Here is a 26,014-nt window from a genome sequence, read left to right on the forward strand (position 1 = left end):
AAATATCAGATATTGGAATATTTAGTTTGTGCTAAACTCTCTCCTTTATTCTTCTTCAATCTAATATTAGCATCAAAAGGAGTGCTAAGTGGTTTGCATCATAATGATAGAAACTCTTGAGTCTTGAGTATTCTTTCAATATAATATGATTAGGAAATTCCAATATCTTCAGGAGTTTTGGTTATTTTAAGTCCCAAGATCAAATAAACTACTAAATATTTCATGTCACAATTTTGAACGAAAAAAAAAGTGGCTTAGTTTGATGCATTATTACCATTTCAATGCTAGTTTCAAATAAGAGAATATCATCAAAATGATTTTACTAGCTGCATATTTCATATTCTTGTCCTGGATCCAGAAACGCTTATGGTTGGTCCATATAAATCTCTTCTTCTAATTGTCCATGTAGAAAGGCTATTTAAATTTCCATCAGATCGAATTCTAGATTGTAAATAGAATCTAGAATGATTAAAATGCTGATTATGGTGATTTGAATAATAAGTGTGTGTATTTAAGAAATCAATATCTTCATGTATTTTAAAATATTTTGCTACTAGCCTAGCTTTCAACATTTTCAATCCAACACCCAAATAAGATTCTCTTTTTTATTTCCTATTCTCATTGATTTTCAAATTCAGTTTCTAGGAATTACAAATTCTCCAAAAGCATTGGCTCTAATGCGATAGATGAATATAAAATTTGAAAAAAATATAAGTCTACAGAATACCTTCTTCCACTGCCATTAAAATTCTAGCCAAATAAATGTGTCTCGGTCAATCAACTCAGAAGCATATTATTTCTTTCAACAGTTTTTCCAAGAAAAAAAAAACTTGCATGTCTCCCCAGTAGTCATGCTCCACACTTATTAAGTGTACCTATCTCCTTTTCAGGAATTAATAGTAGGGCATCATTCTTCACATTATGTTAAAGTTGTTAACATTACATCTCTTAATCTGTCATTCCATTCAGCAATATCTCCAAGGAATACAAATAGGAAGAAAAATCTACTTTATAACTACTGCAACAATAAAAAAAGACTAAGCTCATTCAGTTTGCATTCCTTTCGTCTGACGGAAGAGTTTTTGTTTACCTTTCTAATTAATTTTCAACCACAGTTTTAAGAATTATAAATTCTCCAAATGCTTTGTCCCTGGTCTTAACAGGGTACATGTAACAAAAACTGGAAAAATATCAACTACTTTTACAAAGTACCCTTTTCCACCACCAGTCAAAACTATATCCAAATCGATGTCTCCATGAATCAATTAAAGAAGCATACTCGTTCTTCCAACAATTTTTTTTAATCTCCCAAGCACTCATGGTTCATACACATTAAGTGTACTTATCTCTATTTTGAGGAATTAATATAAGAGCACCATTCTTACCTTGTGCTAACATTACATGTCTTATTCTACCATTCCAATTGTCACATAGCTCAGTGGGGAAAATATAGGAAGAAAAAGCCACTTTATTATTACTGCAACTATAAGAAACTAAAGCAGCAATTGTTTTAAATAATCCCTAAACTATTTAAATCAAATTTCACTATGGTTTCTACTAGTTACAATATTAATAAAGTACATTTTTCTTCTCATTTACTTCCATTGACTAATGTGATTTTGGCATGGTTAATCAGGACATGTTAACGTAATATAACGAGAAGAGTGAGGCTTTTAACCTTAACGTCTAAACAGAAATAAAAGAGGAGTGATAATTGTGAATATGTGTACCAATTAGACAATTAAGAAAGTCTTTAGAACTGTTGGAAGAAGAAGAAAGTTTCGATAATTGATTAATGGTGAGGTGATTTGTCAGCATGAATTGTTTACGATGTCAATCCATTCATTCTCCAACCCCTTTCAGTTGACTTGCATAAGAGGCTATAACTCTATTAAGTATTAACTATTCCACTAATAAAGCTCTTTAAATTGACTATTAACTATACCACTAGTTTTACCGACAAAGTACCTTCTTCCACCAGAGTTAAAATTATATTCTAATCGATGTCTCTTTGAATAAATTAAAGAAGCATACTATTTCTTTCTACATGTGTAAAAAGATTTCTTGCATGTCTCCATAGTACCCATATTTCAAACATGTTAACTGTACTTATCTCCATATCAGGAACTAAAATCTCTTTATGTTGCGTTAACACTACAATAATGTCTACCAATTGCCACATAGCTCAATGGGATATAAAAAGAAAATTCTACTTATAATTAACACAACTATAAGAAACTAAAGCAAGTAGGCAACAGTCAATTAAGATAGTCTTTGCATTATTTAAATCGAATGTTGCTATGGTTTACACTAGTTACAATACTAATAAGTTATATTTTTCTTCTAATTTATATCCATTCAGTAATGTGATGTTTGGCATGGTAAATCTGGACATATAAATGTAAAATAATGAGAAGAGTGCAGCCCTGAGCCTTCATTCTCAGACAGAAAATAAATAAGAGTGGTAAGTGTGAAATATGTGTACTACTGAAAAAAATAAGAAAGTGATGCGGGATAGGTGATTTAGGGAAAAAGATATGAAGAGAAAGGGGGAAAGAGAAGATCTGGAGTCCACCAGATGCCAAAGCAACGTTTTTTCATTCAAAATACTCTAACTAAAACAGAAGACATGGGGGTTCCATATATAGCCCCGTATGCAACTACCCATGATCCCCACAAGTGATCATGTAACTACCCATGATCCAACAACATCATGGTTCACTACAAATAGCTAAATACAATCATAACAAACCAGCAACTAACAAAAAGACGAAAATACATAATAAATAAACGAAAATACACAAGAAAAGAACACTAGGGCCAAAGTGCTATGCATGCCGGCGACGTCTATAAACATGCTGGAAACGGTGGTCTGTGTCCCCACCAACTCCTCTCAGCTGAGAAGAGTTCGCCTCTGGCGAAACGGATGTCTGATAATGCTCCAACAGGTCTGAAGCAAGTCGCTGAAGCTCATCACTGCTAATCCAGGTATCATCTGACGGAGGTCGACCATGCCATCTGACAAGATATCGCTGATAACCACCGCTCTGCGTACTAACAATCTGATTATCCAAAATCTGTTCCACTGTGTTTGTGATCTGTGGAGAAAAAGGTACAGGAGGCAAGGCAGGAGCAAGAGATATGTTTTCAAAATTGGATGTGAGGTCAGTGTCAGGCTCATTGAATGGGTCTGCAGGAATAGTTGTTGGACCTCGGTAGGCAACTAAGTCTTCTACGTTAAAAACTGGATTAATCCCTAAATCACTTGGAATATCCACCACATATGCATTAGATCCAACCCGTTTCAGAATTTTGTATAGACCCATACTTCGGGCGTGCAATTTTCTAACGGCTCCTGGTGGAAACCGTTCAGGTCTGATTCTAATCATTACATCATCACCCACTCGAAATTCTTGATAACGTCGACGTAAGTCAACAGCCATTTTATATCTCACATTATTGATTTCAATTTTCTTATTAATCTCTTTATGTAAGTTTTGCATGTGTTGCGCAAAGGACTCAGCGGTCTCAGAGATTCTGTTGTTAGGTGCTACTGGGAGAAGATCAACAGGTTTTCGCGGAACATAGCCTAAAATAATTTCGAAAGGACTCAAGCCAGAGGTCCTGTTCAAAGAACTATTGTAGGCGAATTCAGCTGTGGATAGGAGAAGATCCCAATTACCTAGGTGATCACCCACTAAACATCTTAGAAGGTTTCCTAAGCTTCGGTTGACCACCTCAGTTTGACCATCTGTCTGAGGGTGATAGGCTGTGGAATATTTACGCTTTGTGCCCATAAAATTCCAAAGGGTCTTTCAAAAATAACTAACAAATTTGATATCTCTATCAGTCACTATCGATTTTGGAAGCCCGTGGAGGCTAACGACCTCATCAAAGATTATCCTCGCAACTTTGGAGGCGTCAGAAGTCTTGGAAGTGGGCAGAAAATGTGCCATCTTAGAGAACCGATCCACTACGACGAGAATGGAATCATGCTTACTTCTAGTCTTTGGCAATCCTATCACGAAATCTATACTAATGTCCTGCCAAGGACGGTCTGGGACGGGAAGGGGGGTATATAAGCCAGTGTTTTGTTTGCGCTGTTTGAATAAGTGACAAGTACGACACTGACTAACAATTTTCGCAACATCCTGTTTTAAACTAGGCCAATAAAATCTTTGTTCGACCATTTCAATGGTCTTATTTCTACCAAAATGGCCAGCTATTCCTCCCGCATGGAGTTCCCAAACAAGAAAATCTCTAAGGGATGTTTGAGGGATACATAGCTTGTTTCCTCGGAACAGGAAAGCATCAACCACAAGGTAGTCACTATTGTCCCTAGTGTGACCTTCTAACACACTAGCATAGATCTCAGCGAAGTCTAGACAAGCTGCATAATCGGCAATCATACGATCAAATCCAGTAACCTTTATACTTACTGACAAAAGTAATGCTACACATCGGCTTAAGGCATCAGCTGCCTTGTTGTCAATTCCTGCTTTATGACATAACACGAAGGTGTATTCTTGAAGAAATTCAGCCCACTTTCCGTGTCGTGAACTCAATCGTTTCTGAAAATTCAAATATCTCAAAGCTTCATGATCGGAATATAATACGAACTATTGAGGTAACAAATAGTGACGCCAGTGACGCAACGCTTGTACAACTGCGTAAAATTCTGTCATAGGTGGAATATTTTTGTTTGGCATCATTCAGCTTCTCACTGAAGTATGCGATAGGATGTTTTTCTTGGCTTAAGACTCCACCTATACCTATGCCAGATGCATCACAAGAGATTTCAAAAACTTTAGTAAAATCTGGGAGACGCATGACCGGAGCTTTTGTCATTCTAGTCTTGATCTCTTGGAATGCCTTTGAGGCTGTAGCGGTCCAATGAAATTCACCTTTCCGGATACAATCCGTAATCGGTGCAGTGAACGTACTAAAATTCTTGATGAACCTCCTATAAAAGGTGGCTAAGCCGTGGAAGCTTCGCACCTCAAACAATGTAGTGGGTTTGGGCCATTCAAGAATAGCTTGGACCTTTTGTGGGTCTGCTGAAACATCCTCAAAAGACACAACAAACCTTAAGAAAATTATACGATCAGTCATAAATGAACACTTCTTAAGGTTCGCATATAGGCTTTCTTTCCTTAGTGAATTGCAGACCAAACGTAGGTGCTCAAGGTGTTGTTCTTTGTTTTTGCTATAAATTAAGATATCGTCAAAATAGACTACAAGGAATTTTTCCATGAAAGATCTTAGCACTTGGGTCATAATTCGCATAAATGTGCTAGGTGCATTTGTTAACCCAAAGGGCATGACTAGCCACTTGTATAATCCATCCTTGGTTTTGAAAGTTGTTTTCCATTCATCACCAGGGCGGATACAGATTTGGTGGTAACCACTCTTAAGGTCAATTTTGGAGAAAATAATGGCACCTGCCATCATGTCAAGCATGTCATCCAATCGTGGTATTGGAAATCGATATTTAACCGTTATCTTATTAATTGCCCTGCTATCCACACACATTCTCCAGGTGTCGTCTTTTTTGGGCGTCAGAAGTGCAGGCACCGCACATGGGCTGACTCTCTCGAATGAACCCTTTTTGGAGTAGTTCATCAACTTGTCGCTTCAATTCAGCGTGTTCAATCGGATTGAATCTATAATGAGGCAAGTTCGGAAGAGTTGCCCCTGGGATCAAGTCTATGGCGTGCTGAATGTCACGCATAGGGGGAAGCTCATTAGGAAGGTCCTCAGAAAAGATATCCTTAAATTCTTCCAGAACATGATGAACTTCCTTCGGAAAATCTATTTGGAAATCAGGAACAACTCCTTTGGAAACTAACACAATAACTATGGATTCTTGGGTTGCTACTTTCTCAAACTCCTTAGGATTAATAATTTGAAGGCGCTTTTCAGCCTTCACATCCTTCTTTCCAACAATAGAAGGCCTAGGAGGCAATGGGTTTAGTCGAATTTTCTTTCCTTGGTAAACAAAAGAACAGAAATTGGATTTTCCATAAATGGTCACATCCAAATCATAAAGCTACGGTCTACCAAGGATGATGGGTCCAACGTCCATGGGAATAACATCACACCAGACCTTATCATTATATTCAGAAAAGTTTTGGACTAGACAACGCTCAGTGACTGGTATAGCGGTTTTATCCACCCAAGACACATTATAAGGGTTAGGATGAGGCACTATCTTTAACTGTAGCTTCTTGACAGTTCTCGTGGATACAACATTGACGCTACTCCCACTGTCGATGATAACTTTACAGCTATATTCGCCACATTTGATATAGGTGTGAAATATGAATCGACGCCTCCAGTCATCATCTCCTTGCTTAGGTTGTGTAAGGACACACCTAACTACGCCTAAAGGAGTGAAACCCTCAAGTGAGCCGGATTCCTCACCTTCATCTGACTCTTCAGGGTCTATCTCTGGTTCATAGACCAACTCATCCTCTTCATCATTTCTATCTTCTTCGATGACCAGTGTTTTCTTAGTAGGACATTGACTAGCTCTATGCCCAAAACCAAAACATCTGTAACACTGATCTCGAAAAACTTTGGGTGGTTCACTTAAAATTTTCTTATTCTTTTGATCATTAATTTTTGGGGACTCTGTCACTTGATTTCTAATATTAAGCTTACTCCAAGTGTTAGTTTGACTACCGTGGGTGAACTTGTGATTGGCCTCCTTAAGATCAAATCGCCTAAAGGTTGTCTTATTAGTATAACGCTCGATGTCTTGGACAAGTTGATAGGCATGTTCTAATGAATTGACCTCGCGTGGAATAAGCTCTTTTTGTAAATCATCTCGCAATCCGAACCTAAACCTAGAAAGGGTCAATTCCACACTCTCGCGTGCATCGCATCGCATGAAGAACTCATCAAAGCGAGCGATGTACTCAGACACAGGTTTGTTTTCTTGAATCAGTCGTTGCCACTGATCTAACAGGCGACTCTTATAGGATGTAGGGAGATATTTTTCTCTTAACTTCTTCATTTCATCCCATTGTATCATAAAGGGTTGCCTAGCTCTAGCAAGCATATTTTCTATTGTATTCCAATGCAACTTTGCGGGACCAGTGAGCTTCATTTTTGCAAAACGAACTCTGCGATCTTCAGATAGATTATACCATTCAAAGTAATGGTCCATATCAGCGAGCCAGTCAATGAAGACTTTTGGGTCGAGCCAACCATCATAACTTGGTGCATCGATCTTAATACTGCGCATTACATACTCATCTGGTGTCTCACGCGCTCTTAGATAGTCCCTTTGGTGTTGTTGCCCAAGGCCTCTGGAGCGGGGCGGTTCAAACTCACCAAGTTCGGACTCTCCATCGTTGTGAGTAACTTGGAGGTTGGTGATTGAATTTTCAGCCATAGTCAAGTGGGTGTTCAGCCTAGTTTCAAAGTCAGTAATCCTTGCCCCTAATCTGGTTTCTAATGCTGCTATGGCATCTAACACCTGTTGGTTTGGGTTGGTAGACATCTCATGTGAGTAGGATGTACCGCTGCGAGTTGTCATGCTCTAGAATACGAAAATCCTAGATATAAAAATAGCATTTAGATTAAAATCAACAATCTTGACTAAAAGGCTTATGATAGAGTCTTGGTTACTCTTGAATTAGCACAGGTGATAACTAAATATCGGGACCTTAGATACTGCTAACCTTGGCCTGGGTCATGCAAAATTCTTCGCAGGTTAATCTAATGAAAGTGGGGTCCTTCAAATTGATTTGGGCTTCACCAGATTTAAGTAAAATTTCCTACTTGCCTTTTGAGGATTTGAAAAAATAATTGGTAAGGCTCAGTATGTGTTTTTTTTTTAAAGGGCACAGGCTCTTATAAAATTAAGGTCCTATCGCAAACCGACAACATGAAGTGAAAGCAATAACAATCTAAAGATAAACTAGTTTATAGGAAAAGGTTGAAAAATTATTTAAAAGAAAGATACGACCTTTTCTTATAGATCTGATTCAGTGGAAGAGTTGGATATCAGAGTGCAGAGCGCAGAACCGAAATCCGACGAGTTGTGGAGGATACTGCTGGAAGACGGTTGAACTCCTGATCCAGGCCCGCGAAGCAATGGGCCAAAAGAATCACTTGAGCCCAAGTGAAAATGGGCCAATGGCGGATAAGTTGGCCTGCTCGCCTGAGAATGATACTATAGAAGGGAACCGAAGCTTCTGGAGTGGCTTCGGATCCCTCTGGGCGGTGGGAAAAAAAAAACTCTGAGGGAGACACCGGGCGAGAGAAAGAGAAGACGAAGTCCTTTGAGGGAGGAGATCTTCGTTTGGGGGTGATGGAAGCGGCGAGACGACGTGGGCGGAGGCGACGACGGAAGTCGGAGGTGGCGGCACAGAGGAAGAAGGATCTCGGTGAGATGGGAGGGAAAAGAAGAAAGGGGATTAGGGTTTGAGGGATGAGAGATGGGAGGAAAAGGGGTCTCGATGAGCTGGAGGAAGAGGATATAGTGTGAGCTCGAGGGATGGGGAAGGGTGAAAACAGCGAAGAAGATGAAGGAGGTGGCGGCGTGACCGAGGCGGCGGCGTGTGCAGTCACAGAGGAGATAGGCGACAACGGACGAGGGCGGTCTGGCGGCGACGAGGAGAGACGGAGCGGCGACAGCGAAAAGGCGGCTCAGCGACCTGCCGGCAGCGGCTCTGCGGGTGGCCGGTCGTGAGGAAGACGAAGAGGTATTTTATTTATTTATTATTTTTTTCTCTGTTTTTTTTTTACTAGCTTGTGCAACTCACGTGTGATGAGCACGTGTGCCTCACGTGGGTTGAGCACGTGCAACTCGCATGTACTCTTTTTTTTTCTTTTTTTTTGTTTCTGTTTTTTTTTTTCTTTTCTTTTTTTGTCTGGAGCGGATCCGAGCTAACAAACTGAATGACGAGTGAGGGACTTACCCGTTAACCAGTGCTCCTTCAACCTTCCGACGGTTTTGAGAGGTGGTTCCGGACTATGTGGCTACTGCTGCAGAGTGAATCCTGTGGCCTGCGGTGGTGGACGACGGCCGGTCACGAACTCCTGACTGGTTGGTGAAATCAGAGGAGAAGTTGCCTCCCCTTGCTAGTTCTGGTGAGAGCTGATCGAAAGGGAGGGGAACAGTGACGAAAGAAGGGAGGCTATGCTCCTTCCTTTTTTTGTGCATGGCCCTTCAACACGCTCTGGCATCCTTGGCGGTCGGGGTACAGTGTAGATCTCATGCGCCCACCTGAATCCTGGAATCCGACGCTGCTCCGCCATACACCAGGGTGGAACTTCTGTGGGAGTTTTTGGGGAACAAAGGAGACAGCAAAAGGATTTCTTTTTTTTTTGTAGTCTGTCCCATTGCAGCCCAGAAAGGAAGAGGTTTTGGCAACAGTGGCAAAACCGGGGGTTTTGATACCAAACTGATGCGGGACAGGTGATTTAGGAAAGAAGATATGAAGAGAAAGGGGGAAAGAGAAGATCTGGAGTCCACCAGATGCCAAAGCAACGTTTTTTCATTCAAAATACTCTAACTAAAACAGAAGACATGGGGGTTCCATATATAGCCCCCTATGCAACTACCCATGATCCCCACAAGTGATCATGTAACTACCCATGATCCAACAACATCATGGTTCACTACAATAGCTAAATACAGTCATAACAAGCCAGCAACTAACAAAAAGACGAAAATACATAATAAATAAACGAAAATACACAAGAAAAGAACACTAGGGCCAAAGTGCTATGCACACCGGCGACGTCTATAAACATGCTGGAAACGGTGGCCTGTGTCCCCACCAGAAAGTCTTCAAAAAATGTCTGAAAAAGAAGAAAGTTATTATAATTGATTTAAGGTGACCTGATTTTTCAGCATGAATCGATTTACCTTGTCAATCTATTCATTCCGCAACCCATTTCTGTTGACTTGCATGAGGGGGCCATAACTCTACACTATCTACAAAAAAAAATGACCAACTAAGCTCATTAAATTGTCTGTCTGACAGAAGAATTTTTGTTTCCCTTTCTGATTGGTTTTCAACTATAGTTTTAAGAATTGCAAATTCTCCAAATGCTTTATCCTTGGTTGTTATGTGATACATATAACTTAATTTGAGAAAACAATAATTAAGTTTACAACATGCCTTCTACTACAGGTTAAAATACTATTCAAGTTAATGTGTTTCCCATGAATCAATTCAAGAAGCTTAGTATTTCTTTCAACAATTTTAAAAAGGATTCTTCCTTGTTTCATTAGCACACATGTTTCACGCATATTAGTCATATTTATCATAGGAATTCAAACTAAAAGCATATTTCTTCTCATTGTGTCAACATGCCACATCTTATTCCACCATTCCAAATGTCACATAACTCAACGGTATATAAGTAGGAAGAAAATCTATTTTATTATAAGAAACTAAAGCAACAATTAATTAAGATAGCCTCTGCATTAAATCAAATGTTGCTATGGTTTCTATTAGTTGCAATATCAATAGAGTGCATTTTTCTTCTTATTTATATCCACTGAGTAGTGTGTTATTTGAAATGGTAGATTATGACATATTCATGCATCATAATGAGAAGAGTGATGCCTTTAGCATTAATTTCTAAGCAGAGATATTTAAGGGAAATGCGAAATCTGGGTACCTATGAGACAATTAAAAAAAAATTGAATGAAGTAAAATGTTTTTTGATTTCATTGATGGTGGTGCATTTATCAAAAGAGAAAAGGAGGGAATGCTACTAGGTAAACCAACTCGACTACGTTTTAACAGTTTCAACATTTAGTTGCAAGGCTCTAGGTTCCCCATGTATATATTATAAGCATAATCACATTATCTGCTTCTTACACTTGGAGGTGTTATTTGAAGGATAGCAAAAATACTACAATTTAAGAATGTTTATGTGACACTTAATGGATAATATGTTTTAGATTTTCCCCAAAAGTGCTTTGTTGATTTTTTTTTTTATTGGATGTTCAATACTATTGAAATTTGCAGCAAGAATGCATCACAATTTCCTATTTCAAGTTTGTTCAAACTTTGGCTATCTCAGAACTATGTCGAAGGTTGAGACATGTTCTTGCTTGCAAAGGCAAATATATTGATTGTTAATCTTATGCTCCATGTATTACGAAAAGCTCAAACTTCTATAGAATGAACATTAAGCAGCAACTGGCAAGGGTATAAAAAGCTGATCAGTGTTAACCCAGAAAAGACAATGCGGATTAATTGCTTTGATAGAGGACCCTCAATAGAAAGCTAAAAAATCTCTATGTGCTGCAAGTATAACTACAATCACCGGACCACAACCACATTGAGCTCATGAGAGTCGTAAGTTCACAAATGATAACTATATGCAGCACTCCTATCAAAATTCTCAACCCTATTCAGGCTTCATGTTAGAGAATAGTTCTAGGAGGGATGTAGTAGAGAGTAAGCAATGGGAAAACACTTAATTAAGTCTTGTCAGAATTCTTTTCTCAAACAGATCTGAGAGAAAGAAGTAACATATCTGAACCAAGCCGAGTATGCAAATGTATTGATAACAAACTGCCAATATAGGTACCAGCACAAAAAAATAAATCCAGATGTGCCACCTCTTTCAAGAGTTGATCTTATGAATTCTTCTATAGTTGGTCTTATGAATTATCTATAAAATTTACAACATCTGTCTATATCTGAGCCATAGTTGTACAACAACAACAGCTACATATGACAACAAAAGCTTCCATTACGCGATTACATTATAAAGGTTAATGATCTGAGCCTCACTTCTAACAGTCCTCTTGCAATTAAAAAAGAAAATTTACTAGATGAGCCACCAAAACCCATTTGAAAGCATTTATATGCATCAAAATAAAAAAGTTCAAACATGTATAGTTGAAGGAAAAACAATTGTGATAGGTCATGTCAGGAGTTATCTGTGATACCTGTATCTCGTCAAAGCAGAGAACACTTGCCCCAATCTTATTTGCTTTCCTGTCAACAAGAAATTTATCTGCTACAGCAGGTAGAATATGTTTTGTTTGTACCTCCTGCTTATATCTTTCCTCTCCAATCAACCACTCTTTGACTTTCACATCAAATGGGAGACTAGTTATCCAACTGAAAGTACTGGATTGGACAGACCTGTCATTGTGCCGGTTCTTCCATATGTCATGCATATGTTCATGTATTTCAAGCATTGCCTGTAGGCAAAGATGCTGAAATTAATGAAGCTTACAAAAACTAAAAAGCACAAATAAAATACTCATATGCTAAACAAAGCCTTAACAATATCAGCGTGCTAGTGTGCTAAATAGTCAGCATAATTATTTAAGTGCTGATTGAGTGTGCTTGGCCAGAAGATAATGCACACAAATGCTCATAGATTGCCCATGTTATTCTCAAGTAAATAAAATGAAAAAAAAATGTTATCAGGAAATCCTATTGCCAACTTTCCAACCTAGGTTACCTCACTCTTTTGCTTCTCTTGGTTTTTTTACAATGATAGGCAGCCTTTTTTCAACATTGCTGATAACAGTGCTAAGCCCAAATGGCAAAAGCATAGAAGGGCTGACTAAGGATTGTTGCTTATGGTAGATAGAGGGCAAAACAAAAAACTTTGCCTTCAGAGACTTTGTTATAATAAATCATAAGAAAATATATGCGGCCGCAGACACAGAGGAATACAAACAACGCATAATTGATAAAGACCATTTATCTATATTATCCATATCAGATAATAACTCGATTTGGATATCTATTTTCTGTAACAAGATAATTTATGGGTACAGGATCATCAAAAACTAAAGATTATAGAAGCCTGGCCTCCTTCTGATCCTGCCAACCTCTCCATCCTCTGAGCCTTCTCTTTCTTCCCTTCACAACCCATGTAAGGATAGTACACAGATATAGTACTTGGAGTCAAAACAGGCCCTTAATCTGTACTGCATAGGTATTGCATTTGTATGTGTGTATACATGACGGATTCCAAGCTTAAGACTGCTTATATGTGTATCTACATATCAATGAATGCATGAAGGATCATATGCATGCATGTGTGTATGTATATGAGAAAGTGCGAAAATATACTGTCAAGCACAAAACTAAATAATTCACCTCATGAAAGTGAAACCTCCGCCGGTGCTTTACAATACCTTCAGTGGCACTGTAAAACATGTCCATTAGCATAGTCTTTCCTGCATAAAGAATATATCCATCCATTAGGCATCAGTAGTATACAAAGTGTCTATGAGAATTTATTTGACTAAAAAGGCCTGTCAAACAGCCTTGAAAGCTAGCACACATCCAAATGCACTATGAATAATATGGAGCCCTCAGATAAGAACATGATTCCAAAGATGCACTATGAAATGAAGAACTTAAAATGGTGATATATTTCAACCAAGAATTGTATAGTTCAGCCAAAATAAAATAAATGAAAATGCCATCATCTCAGAAGTTTTTGCTTCATGTCAAAAAAAGTAAATGTTTTGATGATATTACCACTTCCAACGTTTCCATAAAGATATATTCCTTTTGGAGTTGCAGGTGCAACTGGTCGGCAACCAACTACAGAATCTAGCCTCTTCTCTCGATTAAGATATGACACCATTTTTCCAACACCAGGTTCTACATTCCCACGCCTTCTCCTAAGTCCAAAAATTAATCTATGAGTAAGGAAACCAAAACAGCCATGTGACGGTTGAATTAACAGCATGAACATAAAAAGCAGGCCTGGTTTACACACCATGAACGTGCACTCTACTGCACTCAAGAAAAAGGGAGGGAAAAAAAAAAGAAAAAAAGCCTGTAACCATATTCATGATTGTGCAGTACATGCCACCAATATGAAATGCCAGTGTAGTTAAAAGATCACTAGCACATGCTGTTAGCCATAAGTAATCTGGTGATTAAAACTTTCTACACGGTCGCAACTAGCAACCTTTTATCCTAATTCATCAACAGCTACCCTTATATAAATATCAAAATCAAATGCATGAAAATGAAATCAACAATGTTTGTTCTATGTCATGTCCATGTTTTTTACCCCGAGTGTGGCTAGTCAATTATCAGGAAAATAACTATGACAATTTATGTACTAGTCATGGTACAGTTCTAGTCACACACAGCATCACCATGATAGTCAGAAACAATAACCACAAAACTGCTTCTAGTTCAATTGGGAAGTCAGTATCACACATCAAGTAGTCAATATCTGTAGTGGTCATGCTTTCTGGTCAGTGAAATGTCTATGGACATGCATACTTGGGCAAACATTATAAAAAGCAATGTGGATACCAACGTTAGGCACATTATGGACTTGTGCATTACCAGGTGGCAGCATTCACAAGAATTATAACCAACCAAGTAGGGAATCCCTACCTAAATATCCACTTGTCAACAAATCCACTCCTGATGTTTCTTGCTTCCATCCATACACCCTCCTGCTGTTTAAGCTTAGCTTCTTCCAGCAGAAGTTTGTTTCTCTCACTCTCTCTATTCTTCTCCCAAATAGTCAATTTTTCCTTAAAAAATGGAAAAAAGAGAAATTAGCTCCGTTTAGCCAAACTGGTGCCCATGAATCTGACAGAACGTGGTTAACTAATCCGGTGATACATCAATATATACTTCAAAAAGTATGCTTCAACAACATACATGGTAATCGTCCATTTCTTTCCCATACTGCTCTAGTCTTCCAAGTAAATCTTCTAACTCAAAGGCTACTTTTTCCTGGTAAACATCATATCGAAGTTTCCCCCGGCTAACCATGCTCCTATATGTTGAAAGTGGGCCTTCAAACAGAAACGAGAGGAAGAGGGGGGGAGGAAAGTTAATTTCAGTAAACAAGTTTATATAAGGATCAATGATAAAATACATAAAGACAACTTCAATAGAAGCATATAAATACAAAAAAAGTCATTTGAATCCACAAGAAATAAAAAACCAATAAGAACATCCAACAAGAATACATCAAATCTAGTGAGTTCATGGAGCCTTCTCTTTATCGTAAAGTAACTATTGTTACATAACATATATTTGGTAGACAAGCATCTGACAAGATCCAGACAATGCCCCCACCTCCAAAGCTTGGTGTGCTGGACCAGCAAGCTAGTAACAACAATTACTCTTACCAAAAGAATATATTTCCACTTAAGGATGCACTATCTTGTTCACGATATCTTAAACATATATTAATTTTGATGGTAGTGAGAAGAGTGATCTTACAAAGTTCCTTGGCTTTTGCATTACATTATCATAGCTTGCATCCATAAATCTTAGGGAACATGAATATCAGTAAACAAATCCAACTGATACAGTTGGTCTTCATTAAGGAAGCCTTTACCTTTTCTTTGATGACTCTCAGAATGGATTAAACATCTTCATCAGCATCTGACATGTTTGCTAGGTTGAGCCAAATTTCTTGCAAGGGAGAGCTTATGTCAAATTTTGTAACTTATATAGAGTATAGACATTATAATATACTTGGTTGTGTTGGTCCAAGGAGTTCTTTGTATTCAAAAGATTTCACAACTTCTGTGCAGAAGTATTTTGTGTTGATTATTTCTGTAAACAACTACCATATTCTCATTTACTTGCTTAGTGATACAGACTAAGTTTCAACAGCTATTGTCCTGTCCTCACAAATCAAACCTACCTGCCTGCCAATCCTGATCTAGCCTATGTTGTATTTGCCGTGATTTTCAGTTTATCATTTATAGCTTGTCAAAGAGCACCTTTACATCCTTATCTCTCCAAAATTCAGATTACGCGTTCAAACCTTGCACCTCACATAACAGTCCAGTTTCCAACCCACACAGTGATGCCAAGCATGCTAGTGTTTTACCAAGTTTTAATATTCTTCCTCAAGTCTCACCAGCATGCAACAATTATACAGTATCTCTCCATCCATCTGTTCATATTTCATCGTCTAAACATTCATCGACCTCCATTTTTCTGTGCAAAAAAATCCAGGAGAACAAGCATAGCAACTTTGGTTAGATCCTAACGATCAGCTCTGCTTGCATTTTTAGTTTCAGAATAATCCAATAGCATTTGGATTCTGCTTAGAGTTCAGCCAATTCTCTTCCCAACTAACACCGACATCCAAAAATCTAATATATACAAAGCCACCTTACCGATTATCATATTTACTTGATCAATGGAAAGTAAAGAAAAAAATAATTAAGGCTCAACCAGCACAGGCCAACTGCAACTTAAATTTCACTATTCTTATTATAATTCATTCTTACACTTGTCACACTTTCCTCATGCATAACTCTTTAATGCAGCTATGTTTCTTAATGCCATCACGGTACTTCTGGAATTATTCCACTGCTTGATCTGGACAAATTTAAAATGTAAATCTCCTCTTTTTCTCTTTATTTAAAGTGTAGATCTCTTCTTTTTCTCTTTAAACTTTCATTTAATTGTCCAAAGAAGAAAAATTGCCTGGAGAATCATCTTCCTAAGAAAACATAATGCATTAGTTTCAAAGATCAATAATTCTTATTTAATTGTTGTTCTATAGCTCCCTTATGTCGCTCTATGGTGCAGTTCAATAGTTTGGTTTCATAATAGTCAGTCAAACATGTTCTTTGCCCTTATACCTCTAAATTACTATCTAGAACTTGTCCTAAGACCATAATTATTATCCTTTTCTATAAAAATCCATTAATTATCTAGTTAATTAAAAATATAAGTTTCTTAAAAAAATTCATGCATTTATAGGTTTTATAATTTGGTTCTAATGTCTAATTAAGCTGTCACTCTAAATGCACATAACATGAATTATAGCTCTGGTTTCACTCTTCATCTTTGCTAATTTATAAAACTCCTTTTCACCGTCATTAGAAACTCCATGGACCATCTTAAGCCGCACCTACCTAACATCATCAGCTTTTCTGCCCTTTCAGGTCTTTAGCAATTAAAATCTTTAGCACACTTTATTAATGATACATGAAGCAAATTCAGTTTGTCAACTACTGGTTCCTAACATTCCATCAACAACATCCAACATAGGCAAATCTTGTAGTTCCGTCATCAAGATATTTTTAAGTATCTAGCAAGATTCTTTGACTTCTCCCTCTTCACTAGTTTGTCCATGAAGAATGTGCATGTGGGAGCTTCCAGCACTACATTTCACCAGCTACATCATATCACCAACTACGTTCGCTAAAACTTTAAGGCCACATCAAACAGCTGCTATCTTAAGTCATGGGGTCATTCTTCCCTTACCAGAGCATAAAATCTCTAAAATACTGTGCTCTATTCTTGCTATTAAGGAGGATATATAATCCACAGCATGCTTAATTCAATCTCTGGAAGGCATCACTTATCAATCCCTTTTTGAAAACACCAAGTTCATACAGTATCATTATACTATCAAAGTTCTCATTCATGTGTCGCTTTCTTGAGTTTCCACAAAGAATCACAATTCAAATTAACCACGGCTTAGATTATAGGAAGAAGGGACACATGGTCTTCTTGCCCCCAAGATGGTCCCCTAAATCTTAAGACAGTAACAGAAAAGCAGAAAAAAAGACACATGAACTAAATAATAGGAGCAGTGCCGGAAACATGTTTGGAAAAGGTTTAACGAACAAAAGCATAAAACACTTCATGAAAAAGTATTCTGAAGAATAATCAATCCCAAAGCTGGAGTTTTAAATCTATCAAAGCCACCAGCTAAAATCTAAAAGCAGAAATAGAAGCAAAACATGGATAACATTAACAAGAAAAGATCAAGATTTGAAGAAAACGCAACACCTTGAGAACACAAAGCACGCCTAGTATTGTGGAAGAAGTGGAGCAGAGACGGAGGATTCAAGTACCGGCTCGATCTGAAAAGTTACCGGGATCCTGTATTCACATGGGTGCTGTTTTTCAGAGCCATAAGAACGATTCCAGTAGCTGCAAGGCCCGATCATTATCCAAGATACATGAAATAGGGTTCTGCAATCGACTGTGCAGGCCGAGGACGGGAAAAACCCGAGAAAAGGAGCGAACACTTTAAAGTATTATTCTCAGTTATTGCTATTAGCCTAGGATATTTAAATCGCTGCATGCTTGATCACTCTGAAAACGCATTATTTGTCAATCTCTTTCTGAAACGATCGAGTCGGTATTTCTTGATTCCTATGCAGGCCTAAATTTCTCCGAGAGAACCAGATCGCATACCAATCACGGTTAGACTATAGAAAGAAGGAAAAGAATCCTTTTCGAAACCCTAAAACAAAAAAGAGAAAAGCGAGAAGAAACACATGCAATGCAATTGAACTTAGTTGCCGGATTCGTTCGCATTAAACTGTTATCTTTAATTTGTTTAAACGATGCGACCATCCGAACTATGAACAGGACTAGATGAGATATTACCCCAAGAACATCAATAAGAAAAGAAAAGATCTCTGCGTTTAGAAGCAAGAAATGACATCAAGAACTCGGAAGATCGATCAAGAATCGCGTAAAAGAGGAGATAGAGGACTTGACTACGGTCCAGACCTGAGAGCTGGTGGAATCTTGGGTTTTACCTGGGCGCCGTTCGGCCCGTTCCGCGGGCCTCTGCGATCGATCGCAGTAGGAGCGACTCCTGGTCCTTTGAAAGGCCCAAGGTCCATGGGCGCCGCGGGCGAGGACCGTGGAGAGACGTCTTCGCATTCCGACGCTGGTGGAAGAGGAGGAAATCAGAGAAGAGAAGAACAAGATATTGGAATAACAAACACGGCGGAGAGGGCAGCGACTGACGTGCCCTCTCGACGGACCGCTGCCGCTCCTTGGGGGAACCCAATTCTCAGGGATATACAATATATATCCATATATATATATATATATATATAATGATATATTATTTGGAATAGGTAGATTAGTCTGTTTAAAAATTAAAATAAATATTAATTAAATCAAACAACAACAAAAAAAAAAGAGAAATAAATTTATTTTAAAAAAAAATCAAAACAAAAGCTCAGCTTCTCTGGAAGGAAGTCCCATTTTACAAAAAAAAAATAATAGTCCCCAATCCCTTCATATAAACCTCACCTTCTATTTATAAAACCACATCTCTTTTCCGCTATAAAAATATCACCATCTCCTATTAAAATACAAAAATATCAACATCGCACTCTAACTAAAAAAACAAACTCAAATGTACTCCATCTAAAAGAACTAATAGTAGAATTGAAACAATAATAAACTATATATAAAATTCTAATATAAAAAGAATTAGCAATAGGTTTTCAATTTTCTTCATTGCGAAGGCAATGCTAACAATATTGAACTTGTTGATGTTACAAAACACCGCAGTAATTATTGCCAATACTACAATAATAACATCAACATACAACATATTTCACCATATTTCGAGTTCCGACATACAACTCCAACTTGAACCCTTCATAGAAAGATTGTGGTCGGTGCATCCCCTACGAAAGAGGGTTCCCGCCCGTCAGTTTTTTTTTACCTTCCAAGTGTTATGCGCCCTTCAACTCACAGCATATCAAACTCCTTAGTCCGTGTTTCAAAATGGATCGAATGGGGAGCCCACGAGCCATTGTCTGGAGCACGTCCGTGCCCCAGGGGCCACGTCGAGGTAATGCGCACTGCATCCTCGGCCGTGCCGACGACACTTTCGTGGGTGGGATCAATCGCCCGAGCTTCGGCCGCTAGCACGGCCCACAATCAAATAAATTAAAATAACATAGATTTTTTATTGGCTCGAACAATAATTTCTTCAATGACAAGTCCCTTTCGATACATATCCCAAAGTTTATCCTCCAACATATTTTTAGCATTGGCTCCACGATTATTATGCTGAACTTATATCAAGCATCTAGCTTACCCCATTGTTGCTTGTTATTATTGCTTGCTACAACATCAACTATTGCCTACACAATATGCAGAAAAAAATAAAATAATAATAAGAAGCCTATTGGTAATAATGCTCTTGACTGCCTGACTCGTAATGTAGGCACCATTCCTCGTAGAATCTACATGGCCCGATTGTTGGCAGAACCAATCGGAGAAACCTCAAGAGGTTCCTTTATTTCTAAATTCTCATCAACCCCATTGCCTGAGATGCGAGACTAGTTGATCCACCTCGTTCATCAATGCTTGAAGGGGGCAAATTACCAGCCTCCAAGTTACCAGGGATCATCCTCCTTTTCGTAAAGAACTTTATTAGGACCAGAAGAAGCATTGGCTTCATCACGACTTATATCTAAAGCCACTGCACGATTTTCCGCAGTAGGAGGCTGATGCTGGTCTGTCAATGTGGCGCCACCAGGCAGTTCTTTGTCAATGGCAGTTCTATTCTAGATGGCGTAATATTTTCAAACTCGAAAGCATCAACAAAGGAACTGCAAATAACACCAGAGGCGCACATACTGCCATCTCCAATTTTTTCAATCAATGGGTTTACTCTCATTCAATGATGGACTCCTTAACTTAGACTCAACGTATTTCAGATTTTCTTCCGGACTTGATTTATTCTTGAATTGATCAAACTTGCCATGCTTTGAGTTTTCATAATTTGATCCAGTCTCTAATTGATTAAACTCTTTCTACTTCAAATCTTCATCTCTAAACCATTTTTACTCTTCTATTTTTGGGGAAGCTTGTAATTGGAATATAATTTTCAGATTTTTTTTTTATGATGTCTCATCTTGCTAGAACTTGAGTGGATGACTATAAGAATATCCTACCACTACAACAAAAAATCTGTTTGCCGACCCTATATTGCCGACGCTAGATAAAAGCGTCGGCAAAATTTTTTCTTGCAACAGTAAATGCCGACGCTTTTGGAAAGCGTCGGTACACTTTCTTCAGCTCTTATCTATTATGGACATAGAGATAATTTTTTCTAAAATTTGAATAATGCACATCACCTTCGTAGATGTTCTTCTCACAACTCCATCGTTGAGAATATCTGTTGGCATTGTTTTTGACTAATTCAAGACATCCCATAAATTGTCCTATCAAATAAAACTTGATAGTAGGCTTCCACATTGGATAACATATATTGTTCAACTTTCATTAAGAGACAGTAGTAACAAAAGCATTCATATTGATATTGGTGAGATTAGGCATGTTGAACCTATTATGATAGATGGTGATAGCATCAACCATAATGATTCATCTCTCGAATCATTAAACAAGAGTCTACATGCTTGTGTTGCTGCACAACAAATTGTTGTAAACTCTTTAACCATATCGAGCTACAAACGTATAAACCATCAATTTTAAAATATATAGCTCTAATATCATGTAAAACTGCATGCTATCTAGAGTAAATTGATCGGGCTAACTCAGGATTCAGAATAACTACCAATTAAATCAAGCAATAATAATGTAGGACAAAAATTTGTGAGAAAAAAATAAATTTGTTTGAAAAAAAAATAAATCTGAAATAAATAGTTTCTCGCAGGGAGTTTGGACGTACGACACGAGCTTGTTAAATGTTCTCCACCCATCCATCAAGAATTTTAACGGGAGAGCCTTCCGGTCATTGAAACAGCTAGACCTTTTTCTTTGGAGGATTGAATGTGGACCCTCTTCATCGAAGTGACCCAGTGGTACGACCTGGGTGTATTTGAAACTGTGGGAAGCAAAGCCCACTTGATCTGTATAATGGATCCAATAGAAACACAAATATATGCTATGCAACATTTAAAACTTGGTTTAAATCGGTCAGATCAAGTGGGCTTTGCTCTCCACAGTTTCAGTCCTTTTTTTTTTTTTGATTTAAATATCGATACTTTTGAAGCGAATGACCGTATTATGAAGAGAGGAGTCAAAAAGTCAGTTCTGCGCTGCAATATGCCTTGACCGTTCATGCAGCACGATCGCCACAAGAATATGACCATTCTAATAAGCTGGTCAACTATGGAGGAACCATCTCTCCTTTGAGAGGGAATTTCAGCAGTGCAAATTAGCTGCTTTCAGAATTCAATTGGTCTGTTACTGTCATCGGAACACACGAAGGAACAAATCACAGTTACACGTCCACAATATCACATGTGAATCTTGGGTTGTATCGGAATGAGACGATACAATTCCCATCCTCCGATAGTAATCTCGATGAGCGCATGGCTTCCGGTCGTTAAGTAGTCGGCATTCCCTTCTAATCAACTGCGCTTCAGCTGCATAACACAATCCATGAAAGTTGGAGGGTTTTTCCTAGCTTCCTCATCCTCGCAGGAGGCGATGGCAAACCCACACCTTCCCCGCTTCTGGAAGACGTCAAGCAGTTGCCATATTCTTCCCTGAGAGTGAAAGCAGCAGATTCAGAACGTCAGAGATAAGGAAAAGAAAGATAAGATGCTTATTTGGACGCACAAATTTAAAAACATTACTTTCTACTATCTGATCGAATATGGGATACTAACTTTCAATGGTAGCATCAAGCCTCGCATCCCCAGAGCCATATGAAGACTAGCCTGACAGGGTTATAACGGGTTCGGAAAAGGCAAAAAACTTCAAAACGCTACCGCAGAAAAAAGTGGCAAGAAGAGGGACTAAACAAAACTCCGTCTCCTCTCTTCTGTTAGCTGGCTATGCCTCCCTCATATATGACCGGCAAAAGAGAGAGAGAGAGAGAGAGATAAAATTAAAGAAGTATAAAACAAAGCTCCAACTTTTTGCAAGAGTGTTTGTGTTGCGATCGGTAAAGTTTCCTTGGGCGACAAAAATTTTGATGGCTAACGCTATTACCTGAAATACTTGATAAATCAGGTATTGCGCCTGAAGGATGCCCGGAGTCGAAGCAGCAAGTATCATCTTTGTTTGCCCGGATGGAGTAGCTTTATCAAGCCGACCAAAAATCTGAAAATCCACAAGAGTGGAGTAAGCCGATCAAATAGGTGAACATCCATCATATTATGCCTCTGAAAATGCAACAGATTCGAGGGATTAGTTGATCACGATGTCCTTTGTTTTTGCACTTTTCATTTCTGCACATATCTCACTCTTGATTTATTCTTAAAGCAATTAGAAATTATTAGAACACTTGAATTTGCATCAATGGAAAATACAAGTTCCTAATATATAATAGATGCATCAATTTTGAGAACGGATTAATAGCAAGACCAGATATCAACCATCTGTCTCGATTACATGATTCTACCTTAGATCATGTGCTCTCTTGAGCACCAAGATCATGACATATTTTGCCCAAACATTTACGACGTTCAAACAAGGGACACATAAAAATACTGTGGACTACTTCCTCTGGTCTCGCCATGAATGGCTGCTCCATCTAGCACCTCCCCACTCCCCTCCCCTTTTTTTGTTTTTGTGCGTGTGCGTGGGCACCCACGAGAGAGAAGGATGGGAGAAACCATGCATTTGGCTCCATTTCAAAAAGAAAATGAAATGAAGCAAGGACCGTCCCGAAAGGTCTAAAAGTAGAATGCTCCATCCAACTTCTCCCATCGAGAAATTTGCTTGCCCTCAGCGGTTTCTCGACCTACATGAGATTCGTCAAGGACCAATAGGAGGTCTGAAAAGGACACATGCTTGTACCGTGCGTGAACAATGAGGGATTTATGCGTATTAGAATAGTAATATACATGAATAACCAGAAAGTAATATGGATGATACATGAGATCTTCTTGAACATATAATATTCCAATATCTCCAGAATTTTTGAAGCATGATTTGCTTTATTCAAATATTAGCGGAGCAAAAGGGTTATGCAAATCTGAGAGAAGTTGCAGGCCATTCATCAGCTTTTTGAAGAATGGATTCAACATCTAAATGATTACTGTATAGCAAGATACCAGCAAGAATTAAAAAACACATCTCTTTCCTCCGCAGTGCACGGACGCCTGGAACCCATGCACGTGAATGCATGTTTACATGCATGCTGCACAGATACACAGAGAGAAAAAAAAGGGTTGAAATGATAGATTTTTACTTTACCCGATAATTAAGAGCACGAGAGCTATAATCCACAAGAGGTACTGATACACCTTGTGCTTTGGTTTCCCGAGTTGCATATCATAACCAGGCGGGATGTGCTTCCGATTGATCCATCCAAATTGGGGACGAATAAGAAGGATAAAACCAAGAAGGAAACCTGTGATGAATCCTCCAATATGTGCAGAGCTATCCACATGGGGAATCATCCCGACAGCCAAGTTGATGGAAATAACAACCACGAGTGTCAGAAGTGCTGCACACTGAAGAAGGAGCTTCCAAGTCACGGTTAAGCACTTCAAAAGTGTAGCTGTAAAGCTTCGATGGACATGCTGACATTGGGGAGTGGATTTGTCTTCACCTTATTTGCATAAATGGTCCAATTTATGATGAGCTCGGAAAGTATAGCCCCTAACAATCCGAAGAGAGCACCTGATGCGCCAACTGATATATTTGTTCGGATCGAGAGACAAGACAGCAAGCTCCCCCCAAATCCAGAAAGTATATATAATATTCCAATTTTCACTGCACAAAAGTCAGATCATCACAAAACCAGTCACGTACCAGCTATACAGATCTTCAGTTCAGGTGGCACGAGCATTTGGAACGTTTAAAGTGCTGCTTATTATGGGAAACTAATGAACAGCACAACATTTCATACCTGGAGTATAAGATTCCTGGAAAATTAAGGTATATCTTGCCATCATCTATCTGATGATAAAATTTTCCGAATGTAGTTTCTTCATTACAATGGAAAATGACAAATAATACCAAATGCTCCATTATGCATCTGGATCCATGATTGGGTGCGGGGCCCCAGCTAACATGAAGCTATGCCTCAGAGCATGTAATCCAATACAAATCCATAGCGATCTTTTGTTAATGATGACCAAAATACAATTCTGAATTTTTTTTTGATGATCAGGGAGGTAAAACCACCCGGCCAGCAATTCTTAAAATCCATAACAAATACTCTTGTAAGCAAAAGTGCAGGATGATGCTTCTTACTTTTGCATCAGGTGGTCAAGAAATATATAGTTTTCTATGGCATTAAATTGCAAAGTAAAGAGAGTCTCGGTCCAAACACACACACACATAAATAGATGGAGAGAGACCGGGAGAGAGGGTCGATTTCTTACCAAATCCGAATTCTTGCTCGAGACGAACACCTATAAACAGAAGGCTCAACATATTAGCGAGCAAGTGGACGACCCCGGCATGCAGCCATGTGCAGGCGAGGAGCCTCCATCCTTCGCCTTCTTCTACTACTTTCTTGTAATCCAATGCGCCCAACCGATCGAGCCTGCATTCATGAATCGACGAATTACTTGCTATCTACGGGAACAGCGGATGGTCATCGACAATGATAATAAGAATGATACGAAATAGCAATGATTATAGCGATTGCGATACGAAGATGGAAAGAGAGCTGATGGAAAACGGACGGACGTGTAGTAATTGGGGCCGAGGAGGTGGTTGACTTTAAGGGGTTCGAAGGCGAAGCGGCCGAGGGCGGGGAAGACGCAGTCGGATGGGTGGGTGTGGAGGGTGGGGCAGTCGTTCACGTACATGGTGTAGGCGAAGGCGACGACGCTGGCGACGGCGAAGGTGGGCACCAGCCACGCCACCCACGACTCCAGCTGCTGCGGTGGCGCCTCCACCGCCCACGCCGCCTCCACGTCCTCCGACGACCCTGGCCGTTTTTTCCCCATCTTCTCCTTCTTCTTAATTTCTTGTTTATTTACTTATCTTCCCTAGGCTCCTCCTCCCGCTTTTCCTCTTTCCTTCTCCTCCACCCCCGTGCCGTCGGCGAGGTGCCGACCGGCAACGACGGAAGAGGAAATGAGAGAGAAGGAAGGAGACGAGCGAATGCGAGCGGAGAGAGGGCGAGGAGGACAGCGAGAGAGGAGACTCGGTTGGCTGGCTTGCGCGCAGTTCCATCCGATGAACGCGTGGACCGGGTCAAATGCTAGGCGGAGTGGACACTAGTCTGATTGACCGGGTCAAATGGTAGGCGCAAACATTTGACCAGGATCGTGAAAACCAAAAAACATGAAAAGTAATCCTACTCGGCACTTCTTTTTTGTTTTTTCCAATTTACTAACAAGTTACGGTGAAGACAA

General features: G+C 39.0%; 2 protein-coding genes across 14 annotated transcripts in view; both read right to left on the reverse strand.

Annotated features, from left to right (window-relative positions):
• Positions 1–18,771, reverse strand: part of LOC103721377 (AFG1-like ATPase) — a 39,977-nt gene extending 21,206 nt beyond the window's left edge. For 3 of the 4 annotated variants that reach the window (XR_003388471.2, XM_026810305.2, XM_008811557.4), the window contains exons 1-6: positions 18,512–18,771; positions 14,640–14,776; positions 14,367–14,509; positions 13,488–13,633; positions 13,101–13,180; positions 11,930–12,187 (exon numbers count right to left, since the gene is read on the reverse strand). Coding sequence is in view for 3 of the 4 variants with exons in the window: in XM_026810305.2 (XP_026666106.2) it covers positions 11,930–12,187; positions 13,101–13,180; positions 13,488–13,633; positions 14,367–14,509; positions 14,640–14,776; positions 18,512–18,638 (891 nt within the window). In the remaining variant the exon portion in view is untranslated. Of the gene's footprint in view, positions 1–11,929; positions 12,188–13,100; positions 13,181–13,487; positions 13,634–14,366; positions 14,510–14,639; positions 14,777–17,750; positions 17,844–18,511 lie in introns of all 4 variants that reach the window. The other variant, XM_026810309.2, reaches the window with a different exon arrangement.
• A 2,984-nt stretch (positions 18,772–21,755) lies between these two features.
• Positions 21,756–25,778, reverse strand: LOC103721389 (RHOMBOID-like protein 3). Of its 10 annotated transcripts, none has more exons than XM_026810337.2 (7): positions 25,341–25,778; positions 25,031–25,194; positions 24,253–24,416; positions 23,895–24,154; positions 22,686–22,858; positions 22,361–22,522; positions 21,756–22,237 (listed from the first exon to the last, which is right to left on the reverse strand). In XM_026810337.2, exons 1-5 carry the CDS (start codon positions 25,601–25,603, stop codon positions 22,846–22,848), a joined length of 864 nt encoding a protein of 287 aa, XP_026666138.1. In that variant the 5' UTR covers positions 25,604–25,778; the 3' UTR covers positions 21,756–22,237; positions 22,361–22,522; positions 22,686–22,845. The 10 variants fall into 10 exon arrangements, with proteins under 10 accessions (XP_026666138.1, XP_017701400.1, XP_026666130.1 ...); XM_017845911.3 differs by having other exon boundaries at positions 22,361–22,411; positions 22,686–22,796; positions 25,341–25,773; XM_026810329.2 differs by having other exon boundaries at positions 22,328–22,411; positions 22,686–22,796; positions 25,341–25,773.
• Positions 25,779–26,014: the final 236 nt, after the last annotated feature.

Source organism: Phoenix dactylifera, chromosome 11 (genome assembly GCF_009389715.1).
Source record: "Phoenix dactylifera cultivar Barhee BC4 chromosome 11, palm_55x_up_171113_PBpolish2nd_filt_p, whole genome shotgun sequence".
NCBI classification, from domain to species: Eukaryota; Viridiplantae; Streptophyta; class Magnoliopsida; order Arecales; family Arecaceae; genus Phoenix; species Phoenix dactylifera.

What these genes read in the sequence shown, in the direction of transcription:
- LOC103721389 (XM_026810333.2), bottom strand. Translation starts at nt 25,603, where the DNA reads ATGGGGAAAAAACGGCCAGGGTCGTCGGAGGACGTGGAGGCGGCGTGG. An exon ending in CGAGCAAGAATTCGGATTTG is followed by an intron (nt 24,417 to 25,030) that starts GTAAGAAATCGA and finishes ACTTTTGTGCAG; the next exon opens with TGAAAATTGGAATATTATAT. An exon ending in CTCGTGCTCTTAATTATCGG is followed by an intron (nt 22,797 to 23,894) that starts GTAAAGTAAAAA and finishes GTGGATTTTCAG; the next exon opens with ATTTTTGGTCGGCTTGATAA.